This window comes from Galeopterus variegatus, unplaced genomic scaffold, assembly GCF_000696425.1.
Source record: "Galeopterus variegatus unplaced genomic scaffold, G_variegatus-3.0.2 Scaffold3794, whole genome shotgun sequence".
In the NCBI taxonomy this organism is placed as follows: Eukaryota; Metazoa; Chordata; class Mammalia; order Dermoptera; family Cynocephalidae; genus Galeopterus; species Galeopterus variegatus.
Genome location: NW_007729905.1, coordinates 35,465 through 50,603, shown reverse-complemented (window position 1 = coordinate 50,603; position 15,139 = coordinate 35,465). Strand labels below are relative to the sequence as shown.

Sequence of the window (15,139 nt, the reverse complement as noted above, 5' to 3'; positions counted from 1 at the left end):
TGTACCTGGCACAATAAAAGGGACATTTGTTAAGCAGTGGCTCTGGTGTCCGTTCCCTGCTAGGCTGATTATGGAGAAGGACAGTCCCTGACCTCTAGGAGGATCGGATGCTTAATACACGATTAAATGATTCATGCAGCAGCTGCCCTCAGTGCCCCAGGATGCTCAGAGCTGGGTGCTGGGAAGGCTTTCTGGGGAGGGGGACTAGGACTAGATTTGTAGTGCAGAGGTGAGAGGTGCGGAATGCTGAGGATGGGGCAGTGGGGGAGAGGGAGCTCCCGAACGGAGGTCTTGTTTAGGAACTCGGAAGTTTTCCCAAGGCAGTGGGAAGCCAGGCATGTTTTCTAGGCTGGAGTTTACACTTTATAGGTTAAACAGGTATCATCATTCTCTTTCTACAGAGGCAGAAGCCTGAGGCTGGGGGATAGACCTGGCATCATTCAGTGGTCAAGGCCTGTTCCCAGCAGTGCAGGCAGCCTCCTGACCACCACACACATTCCCTGGTCACAGAGACCTCATGTGGATGCACTTGTGACAGTGACCAGGGCTGTGATGTTGGGAATGGAGAGGAAAGGTCAAATGTGAGAGATTTCTAAAGACAAGATTTCACAGTTTTGAAACAAACAACAAGCCGATCCTTAGGGTAATAATGTGTCTGTGTTTATCATGGAAGTTTCAGCTCTTGTTGGTGAGAAAGGACTGACGCACGTCTTTGCTTTGGGGACAACTTTTGTAGGAAATGCAGGGGCAGGGGCATTCTGACTTTTGGGGAACTTTCAGTGCCTCCTCAGTGACATCTCTAGGGGACAGAATGTGAATGTTAGGGCTTCTCTTGGGTGTTATCAACTTGAGGAATGAAGTGTTGTTGTCTTGGGTGTTTTTTAAAAGCTCCTGATACAAGCAGAGTAATTCTAGTTGTTGGGCTGAAGAGAGTAACCACATTTGGGTATTTTTAAATGGCCAGTGGAACTGGGAGGGTCTAAACCCAAAGTACACGTTTTCAGTTTAATTTTAACTCTGCATCTCGCTCACACCCAGGACTCGGCAGAGGAAATGGGCCTTAAGATTTTTCTTTTTTAAGCAGAACACACCCTGGATGTGAAGGGAATGTTCTCTTCACATGGAAGGGTTAGAGCAGAGTCTGCCAAGTACAGAGGAAGTGGCTTGGAATTGTAGCAGGAGTCTAGGGTGGGTTCGAGCCTGCCCTGGAGCACTGAGAAAGTGTGGCCCTAGTGCAGGCTGGCAGGGCCAGGGGGTTGGCCGGGATGACTTCCATGCGCCAGCCAAAGGGGCTGATGTTTTTGTTTTGTCCTTTTTGGTCTATTTCAAACATTTCCCAGGCAGCTCACCTGCCACCCCCATTGTGAAACATCTCCCACAGTGGGCTTCCCCCCACGTGGTTTGGGCTTTTTGGTGTTATCAGCAACCTCAGGATCTAAACCCTTGCACGTACAGCCCTCTTCGATCTCACCCTAAACACTGCCAAAACCACACCAAGAAGAAAATGCAGAAACAGTGGGGATTCCGGAGGACCTCCCCCACTTCAGAAAAAAATGTGGGGGTTTCCCAAGGGAATAGAAGCAGCTACTTGCTGTTGGGGAAAAATTGGGGTCTCAGGCTCCTTTCTGGATCCTTGCTCCCTCCTGTAGCGTCGTCTGAGCCAGGGCTGGGTTGGGTTCTGTGCTTTGGTTACTGAGGAAGTGTAACCAGGGTGGGGACCTCCGGGAGTGGCACCCACCCCACAGGTGGAACAGTTAGAGGGGCTGAAGCCAAAGGTAGGGGCAGAAAGGTGTGAGATCGTAAGGGTCACTGCAGAAGCTCCTATTACAAAAGGCAGGTTAACAAGAGAAAAGCATAACAACTTTTGTTTAATCAGAGTTTTAAGTGACACGGGAGCCTTCAGAAAAGAAGACCTCCAAACCAGGGAAAACTGTCTATTTTCATGCTTAGGTCCTACAACCATGTAGAAATGTGATTGGACAAAACGGTAGGATCTAATGATGATAGACAGGGTAGCGGGAGACCCAGCAGGCCTGTCTGTTCAGATTCTCCTTTGCCTCTCCGTAGCATTTCTGTCTCTCTGTAGCATTTCTTCCTCCCAGTATGGGGTGGGATCCCTCTGGAATGAGGGTCTTCAAGGGAGAAAGGAGAGAGTGCCCTTTCTGGGTTTTATGGCTTTGCTTTGGGGTAGAGGGGTTCTAGTTTCTATGAGCTGCCTTGGGGAAGAGGTATTGTGGTTACTATGACTCGGAGGCGGGGAGTTGTGGGGAGGAGAGGAGGATGGGAGAACAAGTGGCGAGAGACAGGAGGGCAGGAGAAGGTCAGAGAGAGCTGCTTCTGAGAACTTCCAATCTCCTTTAGTTCAAATATTCAGCTTGCCAAAGAGCCATACTCTGGGGTATTGTGTTGTTCTGTGCCCCAACACAGACAAGAGAACATGGAGAATTGAGTTGGGGGTCTGGGAGAGCTTTTTCCCTGTATTTGGGAATGTCAGAGAAGCCTTCACCTCAGTCCAGTAGACATCTTCCTGGGATTTTAGGATGGGTGGTTCTGATGTGGCTGTAAAATGGAGAGAATACCTCATAAATCCCCCATGGAGTGATTGTGGGGATTAAATGAGACTTTGTGGGAAGCACTTAGAGTATGCCTGGTGAGTGCTCAAGAAAGATCAAATGATTATTTTTAATACAAGCACCAGTAGTGGCGGCTTGCATATTGTTACCCAGAAGAGTGGCCACCGGTTTGGGTGTGGTGAGAGGTGCTGGGGATTGGCCTGGTCAGCACTCCAAAACCTGTGTCTCTCTGTAGGATTCCTAGGCAGCCTGCCCCTGGCCGGCTGGCAGAAGGCGTCCCTGGGGCAGGGGTGGCAGGCAGCATGGTGCCTCTCCAGGAAAGACGCCGACTTCCTGGAGGAATTCCCTTGACTGCTGCCAGCACCACCTCCCCCAGTCACTGAGGCCCTCCTCTCCTTGGCTAATGGCAGTAGGAGGAGAAGCACTTGACATGTCTAGAAAATCTACATGTCTGAAGTCTTGAGGGTAGACTGGAATCTCTTCTCATATTTGTCTTTGGAGCTTCAGGAATTTCCAGGGCCTTCCAAGGAAACCAATTACTAAAGAAGACTGTGGGCCTTAGGCCTCCAGTGTTTACTGCAAACCAAGGAGGGGTTCCCCTCCCCCATGCAGTTACTCTCCCTCCATTCGCTCTGGCCCCTCTTGGGGATGGAGGGGGTTGTGAAAGGACTGAAATTCCCCCTGCCAGATCCAGTGGAAAGCTGGATCTTAGTGGCCAGTTTCTAGTCTGGTAGAGGGCTGCCTGGCATTCCCTGGCCTTCCCCTCTGTGGCTCTGCCAGATGGAACCCATGGACCATGGCTGTCCTGGGTGGACACTGTGCCTCCGTCCTCCAGGGAAGAGTGAATGCAGGGCCCTGCAGGGCTCTGAGGTCCGGCTGTGTCTCAGAGCTCCCTGTTCAGCCCCTGACAAGGGGGGACTGAGGAGGGGCATAGCAGCCTACCGTGGACTCTGTTCCCATCTCCTTTCCCCCCAAGTTTCCACTTGGTCCAGAGATGCCTGAGTGAGAGGGGCACCTGGAGGACTGTGGTAAGCCGGTCATCCTGGGCCTGCAGGAAGAAGCGGGAGCAGTCCAACAGGGACTGTTAAAAGACCTATTTGCTTATCCAAGAGAAGAAAAGGCACTGAGGGGCAGGAGCAACCCACTGGTGAGAAAGCAGGGCTTGTGGGCGGAAGTCCCAGAAAGGGAGGCAGCACATCTGGTCGACAGCAGTGAGTGTCTCCTGGCAGGCTGAGGGGAGCGGGCAGGTTGGGTGCTGTGTCCTCAGGGGAGTCTTTCAAGCATCAGGTGAAGCCCTGGGGGGGCCAGGTTATCCAGCAGCCGGACTGCTCTGGGGAAGGAGTGAGTGACCAGGCCATCTGCCTGGGGGCCAGGTCCCCAGTCCCCCTCGCTGACTCCCTGAGTCATTTTGGCCTGTCTTCTTGCCATCTTTAGGTAGATCCTACAGTTTCACCTTCAGATAAGTCTACCTTTTAACAACCTCATGAGAGGGTGGCTTTTTATCAGTTCTTTCCACCTCATTAGAAATAAAGAATTAGGACCCAAATTTTGCATAAGGGAGGAGGTGGGCAGGAAGCAGGCAGGGCCACAGAGGTGCCTTCAAAGACTGGCTTTGGGATTTTTCCAGCCTCACATTTCATGATGGGCCCATCTGAGGTTGGTTGGTTTCCATTCTCTCCTTCCACATCTGCGCTCAGGACCCTGAGAAACAAAGTCTAGAGCTGTGCTACCAAAATGATAGCTCCCTTTGTCTCTTTACACCGAGTTAATTAAAACTAAAAATTGAAAGCCCAGTTCCTCAGTCTCACTAGCCAGGTTGCAAGTGCTCAAGAGCCATATGTGGCTAGTGGCTCCTCTCTTGGACAATACAGAATGTTTCTGTCCTCTGGGGAAGTTCTATTGGACAGCACTGGCCTAGAGAGTTGGAGGAGTCTCTGATCTCTGCCCCTACCATGGGGCAGGCCAAGCAGGTGACCATGGTGATGAATGCGAGGTGCAGGTGTGTAGACTCTGCGATGGATGGCAGGAATGGGTGAGAGCAAGTGTATGTGCATGTCTTGGAAGCCATCAGCAAGCAGAGGGTTGCAGACATGTGGAGGAGGGGGAAGGTGGGGCTGAGGATAAGGAAGTAGGCAGCAGGCCTCTGGAGGGGGGTCAAGATGGGGCATTGGGCGGGGGGTGAGGGGGCAAGGCCCAGAGGTCCCCTAACAACGTTTTGGCCAGTGCCGGTGGGAATCTGGGCACTATGGTATTTTATTTCATAATGGGGTTTTGGGAGAATATGGCAGCAGGGTTGGGACTACCAGCCTCGCAGGGGCAGCAGAGCTCATTGGATTTATCTTCTCCAGTTCTGCCAAGTCTTGTCTGGGATGGCCCCCTGGTTCTGCAGCTCTGCTCACCCCAGCGCTCTCCTCTCCCCTCACTATGCTGAAGGCAGAAAGACCAGGCTGGGCAAATCCTTCCTTTGGTTGTTCACTGGTACAATGATCTGGAAGAGCCAGGCAAAGTGACATGTTTAGTGCTGATGGACTGCTTCCTGGGCTTATCTCCCCATCCTACAAGGAGGCCTCTCTAACACCCTTCCCCTACCTCAGGCCCCTTTCCTTGCTTCCATTCACGTGGTCCTTTCCTTTCCAGGTGAAAGAGCTTGTCCTGGACAACTGTCGGTCAAATGAAGGCAAAATCGAAGGCCTCACAGATGAATTTGAAGAACTGGAATTCTTAAGTACAATCAACGTAGGCCTCACCTCCGTCGCAAACTTACCAAAGTTAAACAAACTTAAGAAGGTAAATAGAGTGTAGTGAGCCCTGAGTGCTGGGCGGCAGGGTTGGGGAGCAAGAAGGGGGTTATTACTTTGTGTTTGGGGAAGGTAATTGAAGGTAAAGCGGGTGCGTGCACCAGCATGCCAGATAGTTCCCTGAGACTACTTCCCTTGCTTGCCTGTCTGGGGAGAGCCGGGTGGGTGGCTCTGAGCTGAGTGAGAAGCTTCATTTTCAAAGCCATTTCTGCTTTTTCTCTCTCTGCCTCGTTTAGCTTGAACTAAGTGATAACAGAATCTCAGGGGGCCTGGAAGTATTGGCAGAAAAGTGTCCGAACCTCACACATCTTAATTTAAGTGGCAACAAAATTAAAGACCTCAGCACAATAGAGCCACTGGTAAGTCATTTGGATCCTCCCCTCTCCATGGGGGTAGAAGGCAGGGAGGAATTGGTATCAGGAAATTCTACTTTTGTATTTGTAAAATGTCTTTATTTTCACTTACGTTAATTTCTTTGACTCTCATTTAGTTACTATCTCTGCTCAGTCCATAGAGAAACTGAGTCCCAGAGAAGTTAAATAGCTTGACTGAGATCACATGGCCAGAATGGGCGGTTATTGCGAAAGCAGGGGTAGGACTCTAGCCTCGATTTCTGGTCTCATGCTTTTTTCCTCATAGTTTCTGCTCAGCTTTAGAAACCTGAGCTATAACTTCTTCCAGCTCAGTGCATGGCTGGTTTTGACCATCCTTAAGGAGAAAGAAGCTATCCAGGAACTAAGCTGACCCTAGAGGTGGACTCCGATTTTCTTCTTAGGTAGTTGGCCTGTGCCCGGTGGCTCTGAACAGTGGGAGATGGGTCAGTTGACACTGGACGCCGGGATGATGGAGCTGTGTGGTGTGGAGCCTACTGCAGGCCTTCCCCAGCACAGCCTGGGGACAGCAACGCTGGCACCCATCCTTGGTGTGACCTGCGCTTCTGGTGCCTCTACTCATCCTCAAAGAGCCAAACACCCCAGACTTCACTGATTTGCTAGCCAGAAAGGGGCAGGTCACAGACAGAATCACAATTTTTGCATTACTAGGATCTGAACTGCTATTTTCCTTTGATTTTAAGGAAATAACTAAGATGTGTCATTGATTAAATAACAGTTCTTCTGAAATAGATAAAACTTCCACATTAAGTAAACACATCAATTGTAAATCTATACATAAGAGTCACCTCGTAAACCAGGCACCTTAGAATCAGGGAAAGGAACTTGGAACATTTGCCAAGTTTCCCTTTTCTGGGTCTGTAGTGGGGAGGTTGGAGTATCCCTCAGTTTGGGTCTGGGTTCGCAGGGTTCTTGTCCAAAAAGCACTCCTTGCTCTCCATGGACACTCAAGGGGCTTGTGGATGGGTCAGGATGGCAGGATAGGAAGCTGGCATTTCTTTTCCAAGCTCACACTTTACCTATTCATCTGTGGCATGGGGTCAACTAATGAAATATGCTTCCTACAGAACTTTTTTTTGGGTGTTCTGCTGGTCTCCTAGGAAAAGGCAAAACTATTTTGATCTGCCTAGAAGTCTTGATTTCATGACTTTGTAATCATGAAAGGAAAAATCTTTGAAGTCCTTTATATGTGTGTTTCAGGTGTGTAATACGTGGATCGAGTATAAAACATCCTCATTAAACATTGTGATTTGGTCTCCATGAGAGACCAGACACACACACTCACATACTCTCTCACATACCCATTTCTCCCTGCCCAGATCACACGTGTTCTGTAGCTTCCGCATCCCTGATTATCAGTGTGATGCACTACACTCACCACTAGGGGTGGGAAACTGCTTTTGGTTGGGTGGTACTGGGCTCACCCACACAGACTGCATCCCAGACTTCCTCTGTGCCTTTGGCCCTCTGCTGACAGTGACCCAGATCTCAGTCACAAACTCTTGGTGAGAGCAGCCTAGCTCCTAGCATTGACCCTGAGGGGCAGTGGCTTTACTCCGCAGTTGGGCCTGACCCCCATTGGAACCGAGACTCAGCCCAGATCAGGTTTCTTGTACCTGGTGCCTTCGAGATGGTTGTCGTGGGAAGTTGAGATGCTGATCTGTTCCTTGCTAGCCCTGTGACCCTTCACTTCCTGGGCCTCAGTTTCCTCCACTGTCAAGCAGGGATAGTAGCTTGGGCTAGAACCTATCTGGTATAAAGCTTTGACAAAGCACATTGTGTGAGATGCTGTGGACAGATTCTGAATCCTCCATGGGTTTTTTTCTTGTCCTTTTTGACAGACAGTGTTTCAGAGAGTAAGAGCACAGGTATGAAGTTGGGCTGCCTGATTAAATCCCAATTCTGTGCAATCTGTAAAATGAATTGGTACTTGTTTCTGCCTTACAGGAGTTGTGAGGATAAATTGACATAATACATTAAGTGCTATGTTAACTGCCATCATCATCACTATTATTAGGTGCAGAGGGAGTTAGTTTATTGGTTCATGTCGCCTTGTTAGTTCCTCTCTGGCTCCTTCATCACAGGGCAGGCAGCAGCTCTTGGCATGTGAACCACAAGAGCCCCGGTTAATTTCAAGCCAGTCACTGTTAAGGCAAAAACTGTAATTGCAGAACAAAAGTGTTAACATTGGATGAGGCCTAAAGATCCTTGAGTCCGACTCCCCATTTTCTAGTTGAAGACATTGAGGCCCACAAACCAGGGGTGAGGTGTCTGGGCAGAACACTGGGGCTAAGCAGAGCCACACTCGAGTTTCCTTGTCACCTGCATGTCTTGGGCTCTCCACACCATCTCATGTCACCCTGCCTGTTTCTTGGGGTTGTCTCCCCTTTCCCTCCCCTTCCCACCCACCTCCTGCAAATCGCTCACTGTCACCTTCATTTTTCAACTTGCAGAAAAAGTTAGAAAACCTCAAGAGCTTAGACCTTTTCAATTGTGAGGTAACCAACCTGAACGACTACCGAGAAAATGTGTTCGAGCTCCTCCCGCAACTCACGTATCTCGATGGCTTTGACCAGGATGACAAGGAGGCCCCTGACTCAGATGCAGAGGGCTATGTGGAGGGCCTGGACGACGAGGACGATGACGAGGAGGAGGACGAGGATGGTGGGTGGCAGGGGGAGGGCCAGGGCTGCAGGGCTCAACCTGAGGCTTTGGGGCTCCCCATTGGCTGTTCAGGGGGGTAAGCTAGGTTTTGGGAGGTCTGTGCCCAGCTGTCTACAAGCCGCCTGTTTCTAACACTGGGAGGAATGGAGCTGTCTGGTGTTTGCCATGGTCCTTAATCTGTCTCATTGATGGACTCCCCTAAAAGAATAGGGCATGAGCCCTAGAAAAACATCCTGAGATTCTCCAATTGCATATTAGGAGGGTACTTCCAAAAGTTCACGAAAAATAGAATTAAAAGGTAATGCAAATCTTTCCATGAACTTTTCGAAGACCCCTCGTAACTCCTTTAGAACCATAGAGCCGGTGGGTTAGCTCAGTTTAGAGCATGGTGCTAGTAACTCCGAGGTCCAGGGTTCAATCCCTATACCAGCTAGCCATCAAAAAAAAAAATCTAACCGAATCCTCACTTTAATCTTTGTCCCTTTTCTAACACCCCCCAGGGAATGAGATTCTATAGTGTTTCTTTCTAGTGTGACCCTAGACTTAGACCCTCCTCCAGAGAAGAGGTGGGGTGTGGCCTGAAGACCCCATCTCCCAGTCTGGGTGTCCGGTCGTGATGATGAGGGCATGGAATGGAGAGGTTGTGGGGCCCCCTGGTGGCTGCAGCCCACAGGACCACAGGCCAGCACTTGGGGGTGTGGCTTCAAGCTCAGGAGCCCCAAGGGCTGGGAAGTAGGGGTGGCTGCAGGTGGCATGTTGGGCTCCCTGGCTGTGCAGTGAGCAGTCAGTGCCTTCAGGAAGGGAAGAAGGAAAAGAGGGGAGCTCCTCTTCTTCCCTTTCCACCTTCCCTTGCCACCAGCACAGTGTGTCTTCCCTGCGGGTCTTCATGACCAGGGTAAAGTTGAGAAGTGAGACACTTGCCCAATTACTTCAGACAAAGGATTTTGTTTTTTCCTTGTGAGATTGGGAGTTTTTTGCAAGATATTTAGATACCCTGTTTGCCTTGGGTGGGGATCTTGTGACATGACAGGAAGGACCCAGGACTGGCAGTCCTGACACAGGTTTCCAGGCCCAGCCCTACCACAGAGTCTATGGGTGACCTTGAACAAGGCCTTTCCAAGTTCCTTGGGTTTCTCACCTTTATAGTGAGGAGTTTGGCCCAGATTCTCTTTCCAAATGTGTTGACTTCACAGCTTTCCCAGGCCCTGTACCTTGTTCCTCTGATCTGGCCTCATCCTCCACAAGGAATCATATACTTTCATGAAACTTGTGAGGAGGCTTCTCTTTTGGGTTACTTCAGGAAGCTTGTCTTTTGGAGTACTCCAGGATGTGTTTAATCATGTTGGCACTGTTCTCATGGGAGGCACAGCAGCGGCCTCTGGGCTTGGCTGGATGTGGGAGGATCATGGGCCCATCCTGAAGACCCAACCCCCGCCAGGCCCATTCACCTGGGCCTTCTCTGCATGAGCAGGAGCCGGCTGACCACCAGTCTGTTCTTGTGCCCTGTTTCTGTTGCACAGAGGAGGAGTATGATGAAGATGCTCAGGTCGTGGAAGATGAGGAGGACGAGGATGAGGAGGAGGAGGGTGAAGAGGAGGACGTGAGTGGAGAGGAGGAGGTGAGGGGTCTGGGCTGGCAGGGGCGCTGCTCCCTGAGTATCTCTTCATTGCTGCCTCTGAGTCCCAGTAAGTGCCTTCACAGTCAGCCTTGGGTGCCCAGAAGACCTGGTTAGAAAGTCACTCCCCCAGGTCAGGGAAATAGTTCCTTTCAGAGCCTTCTACTGGGCTGGTTTTGGGTAGGTAAGACATGCAGCAAGGTCTGGGGAGGTTGAATTAGGAGTCGGGGAGAGGATTCTGGAGACAGGGACTTACCTGCTGGAGTAAGCCTGGCCCTTGCTTCTATGTGAAAATTAGCTCTTAAGGGAAATATAGAATCCATGTCCCTGTTTTCTGCTTTTTTTGCATTTTTATGTTAATTAAGATATTCACTGAGCACTTAAACGGTGTGCTAGGGAAAATTCAAAGACTCTCTTGGATTGATAGGTAGTAGGATAAGACACTGCTGGATCCCAAATCAGAGCATGACAGGGGTCACCTGCACACTGCAGGAATAGTGCATCGGGAATTGGCTGTTATCTGAGTTGGCTGGTTCAAAGTCTTTGGTTTGTTTGTTTTACCAACATCTGTGGGGCCGGCCCGGTGGCACACTGGAGAGTGCGCCGCTTGGAAGCACGGCGGCACTCCCGCCAAGGGTTCGAATCCCATGTGGAGGGTTCGAGGAAAATTCAAAGACTCTCTTGGATTGATAGGTAGTAGGATAAGACACTGCTGGATCCCAAATCAGAGCATGACAGGGGTCACCTGCACACTGCAGGAATAGTGCATCGGGAATTGGCTGTTATCTGAGTTGGCTGGTTCAAAGTCTTTGGTTTGTTTGTTTTACCAACATCTGTGGGGCCGGCCCGGTGGCACACTGGAGAGTGCGCCGCTTGGAAGCACGGCGGCACTCCCGCCAAGGGTTCGAATCCCATGTGGAGACCGGTTCCCGCTCACTGGCTGAGCGTGGTGCGGGTGCAACACCGAGGGTTGCGATCCCGTTACCAGTCAGTAAAAAAAAAAGATAAAAAGGAAAAAAAAAAAAAAACCATCTGTGAAGGGTCTGTGAGGGATAATACCATGCAGAGGTTAAAGGCACAGTCTGGGGCAGGGTGAATCCCAGCTCTATCACTTGCTAGCTGTGTATCCCTGGAAAAGTTACTTGACCTTCCTGAGCCTATTTCTTCATCTGTAAAATAGGAATTATGATATCATTCACATTCGGTTGTTAAGAGGATAAAATACAAGTGACTTGCTTTAGGACAGTGTCTGACAAGGGTAAGTGTTTGACCACTTAACTGTAGGTGTTCATAGCCCCCGAATTCCTGACACGGTGTGCTGGATTTTGGGTTTGGATGTTCTGAGTCTCTCTAGAGCACAGTCATTTTCCATGACTTGTTCAGAATTCTAAATAAACTCTTGCTATAATGGCAAAAGTTAGACCTGGGGCAGTTTAAAGTGACAATAGCAAGTTCAAGGTACCTGCGTCTCCCCCACAACAATCCCTCCTTCTTCCCTGCTCTCCTGTGTCCCTTGATTGAGGGTCGCCTGCCACACAAGAGTGGCTGAGGCAGGGTCTCCCACAAGAGTGGCTGAGGCAGGGTCTCCCACAAGAGTGGCTGAGGCAGGGTCTCTAGGCCAGCCGGCTGGCCCCAGGCCCAGGAGAAGCATGCAAAGGAAAATGGAAAAGCTGGTGAAATTAGTGTTTTTTCTGTCTAGTTCTGCTGTGGAGTTTCTCTTCTTCCTAGGTCTAGGCTGTGAGGCTTGCGTCTAAAGAATACTGTGAGTATTTTAAAAATAAATAAAGAATTAAAAAAAACAGTTTCCCCTAGGACAGCACAGTAAATCGTGTTGGCTAATGGATTTCCGTCTTGCTCTTCCTGTCACAAGAGTCCCAGCATGCGGATTTGGTTTTGTTTTGGGGTTTTGTTTTGTTTTGTAATCTCATCGACCGTCTGCATATTTCCAGCTTCCAGTTAAGGAGATCTTATGCACCCAAAAAAAACAGTGTTAGCAAACAGACTGATGAGGGAAATATTTGGTGACATTATAAAAGGATATAGAATTTCCCTTGACAAAAAAAAAGTCTGTCACCAACTTTTTTTAAACTGGGCTTGCCTGAAGCTTTGGGAACAGGACTCAACATACAGAGATTCAACTAGCATGTAACTTTCAGGAGCAGCGTGAAGCAAGGGCCCTCTGTTGAGAAGGAAGTCACGTTGCTTGCTGTGAATTTCAAGCCAGTTGGGAATAATGTCCTCAGGGGATTTTATATCTTCTTTTTCCTTCCCTTCCAAGTGATCCACATTTGGAAGATGGTGAAGGGCTGGGTAGAGTGAAGTTGGACTTTCCCACAGAATCAGGAATTGCTGAAACTGAGGTCTTCCATTGAAGCCAGAACTAGATTGAGGACGGATAAAAGAAAGGATGGCCTGTTTTTACAAGGCAGGGCGTCTGCTTGGGGAACTTTTTTCTCCTAAGAGAGCATGCAGACTGGAAAGCTGCCTGATTTATAGGGGCCTCAGATCAGGAGTTTTTACCTTTGGGGTGGAATCCACAACCGCCTGAAATTGCATTATATATTGTATGTGGTGAGGGTATCTCTGGGGAAGGAGTTCAAAGCTTTCTGCAGGTTCTCAGATGGGTCCTTGATCCACAGTAGATTAAGAACCTCTGCTTTACATTCATCATGGTTGGCAGGCCTTGGTATGAGGCTCTGAGAAGCTGGGGGTGGCCCCACTGTTTTGTGCTCAGTGTTAGGGAAAGTGGCTTTCTCAGCACATTCCTGGGCCAAGGGCATTTCTAATGTTCTGGTTTCTGTCTTTTCTCTAGGAGGATGAAGAAGGTTATAACGACGGGGAGGTAGCTGATGAGGAAGATGAAGAAGATCTTGGTGGTATGGCAGTCTTTTTACTCTCAGCTGGTAGCAGCCTCGCCCCTTTGGTTTGACATTGGACTGTTCAGGCTCTGAGGACCCTGGCAATAGGCACAACACATCTATCTGAGTCCCCATATGCCTTCCTGGCTTTGCAGATACCTTGCCTCAGTTTCCCAGGATAGCAAAGCTTCCCAGATGTGTGGTTTCTCAGCGGGTGGGTTGAGTTAAAGAGGTGGAGTCATTACCTCATCTAAATGCCTTTTCTTACTCTTCCAGAAGAAGAAAGGGGTCAGAAGCGAAAACGAGAACCTGAAGATGAGGGAGAAGATGATGACTAGGTGGAATAACCTATTTTGAGAAATTCCTATTGTGATTTGACTGTTTTTACCCGTATCCCCTCCCCCCTCCAAATCCTGCCCCCCGAAACTTATTTTTTTCTGATTGTAACGTTGCTGTGGGAACGAGAGGGGAAAAGTGTACTGGGGGTTGTGGGGGGAGGGAGGGTGGGAGGGGGTGGAATAAAATACTATTTTTACTGCCACTCTTTATTTTTTTCCCCTACTTTTTCTTTGTGTCTGGTTCTGTCCCTGTAAGTGCGATAGCTGAGTACACACCAAGGGGGCATTTGTTCCTAACTCTCAAAGAGGATGGTTTGGAGGCCTCTTACATGTCCTGGTGTTTCCCAAGTCTCTGGAGTTGGTGGGCCGGCCATAGCTGGCCTTCATGTGGTTACTTGAAGCCCGAGAGGGGCTGAGCACCAGCCGTATCTTTAGTACTTGCTTCGGTTCATGTGGTTTCTGCATTTCTTGGGCCTGCTAGAGGTATCCAATGCCATGGTTGGTAAATAGCAACCTAAAGGCGTATTTGGCACTGGTTTGGAGACATTCCCCGTCTCTCATCCCTTTTCCCCCTTCACAGATGGTGGTGGGCTTCGCTCTCTACAAAGAGGACTCTGATGTTACTCTTGAGAGCTATGAGCCAGAGAGCTGAAAACGGCAGGCTTGTGAGTTGCAACTTAAATGGATTTGGCAATTAGAATTAAAAGAGAAGAAACAAACCCTCAAACTTCAACCTCTTTAAAAAAAAAAAAAACAAAAAAAACTGTCCTATCTTGTTCTGTAAAATATTAGAACACTTTGTTTTACAAAAATGACAAGAAAATTCTTCCACATGTACTTCTGTGCTTAGTACATTTTTATAAACCTAAGCACTGGAGACGTTGCTGCATGTCGGCTGGGTTTTTTTTCATACACCCAAGCACGGAAAAACTAAACGCAAAATTGTATTTTCTTACCTAGTGGAAATCTGAAATGACTGCAAATTCCTAGTGAATGTACAGGTTTGCTCTCATGTCCCTCTTCTGAATTGCTTTAGAAGTGACGTGTTATTTCCTCCCCCGTGTTTCATCTGTATAAAAGAACATCTGCTCGTTTTTCTCCTGCCCCTCAGAAGAGCCAAACTTTGAGTTTTATGTCTGTTTGTCGTTGATAAATTTCAATAAATCTTTTTATACAGTTTTTTTGGGGATGGCTTCTTTGAGTCCAGCAGGCCACTGATCTTTCTAAGATGCATTCCAGATAAACTGCTAATTGAGGGGGAATCTTTGTTACCTGATTATAGGATATATAACTTGATACTAAGTTTGGAAATTTTTTATCTCAAAGCAAGACTCAGTGGTATATCTTCATTAAAAACTTCCTTAAAGAAAGAGATAAAGATATAAAAAGTTACTTTAAAAAACCCACCAAAACAGTCACCAAAAAGTTGGATCAACCTTGGAATCTTGTTTTGAATATCTTTAATTGTTTTGTTTTTTGTACTGTAAAAAGAATGTATGCTTGAAAACTCAGGAATGTATAAAACAAATTATTTCACAAACCCAAAGATTCACATATGGTGTTTTATTTTGTTACTTTTTTACTTAACGTTATTACGATCATTTCTCTCTACCTCTAAATAGTTTTCAAAAGCATATATCTTAAATGGCTACATGGTAGTCCATCAACTATATTCTGATTTGCTTGATTTTAATCAAATGTTAGATGTTAAAGGTAATTTCCACCTTACCACTACAGTGGATATTCCATTATGTAAGTACTCACTCATACTTTTTGTGGATTTCTTAGTACAAACTCTTAGAAGAAAAGTCATTGGACCAACAGTTACAACATAAGGCTCATGTATGAGGTTCCATGATGTTTTCCAGAAGGTTATACCAATTTACTGTGGTGGTCTATAC

At 48.2% G+C, this 15,139-nt stretch overlaps 1 protein-coding gene across 2 annotated transcripts in view; it reads left to right on the top strand.

The window, feature by feature from the left end:
• Positions 1–14,784, top strand: part of ANP32A (acidic (leucine-rich) nuclear phosphoprotein 32 family, member A) — a 40,642-nt gene extending 25,858 nt beyond the window's left edge. Inside the window, exons 2-7 of one of the 2 annotated variants that reach the window (XM_008585994.1) lie at positions 5,211–5,360; positions 5,608–5,730; positions 8,217–8,427; positions 9,948–10,045; positions 12,855–12,918; positions 13,177–14,784. In XM_008585994.1, the coding sequence (XP_008584216.1) occupies positions 5,211–5,360; positions 5,608–5,730; positions 8,217–8,427; positions 9,948–10,045; positions 12,855–12,918; positions 13,177–13,238 (708 nt within the window). In that variant the 3' untranslated portion in view covers positions 13,239–14,784. The remainder of the gene's footprint in view (positions 1–5,210; positions 5,361–5,607; positions 5,731–8,216; positions 8,428–9,947; positions 10,046–12,854; positions 12,919–13,176) is intronic. The other variant, XM_008585995.1, reaches the window with a different exon arrangement.
• Positions 14,785–15,139: the final 355 nt, after the last annotated feature.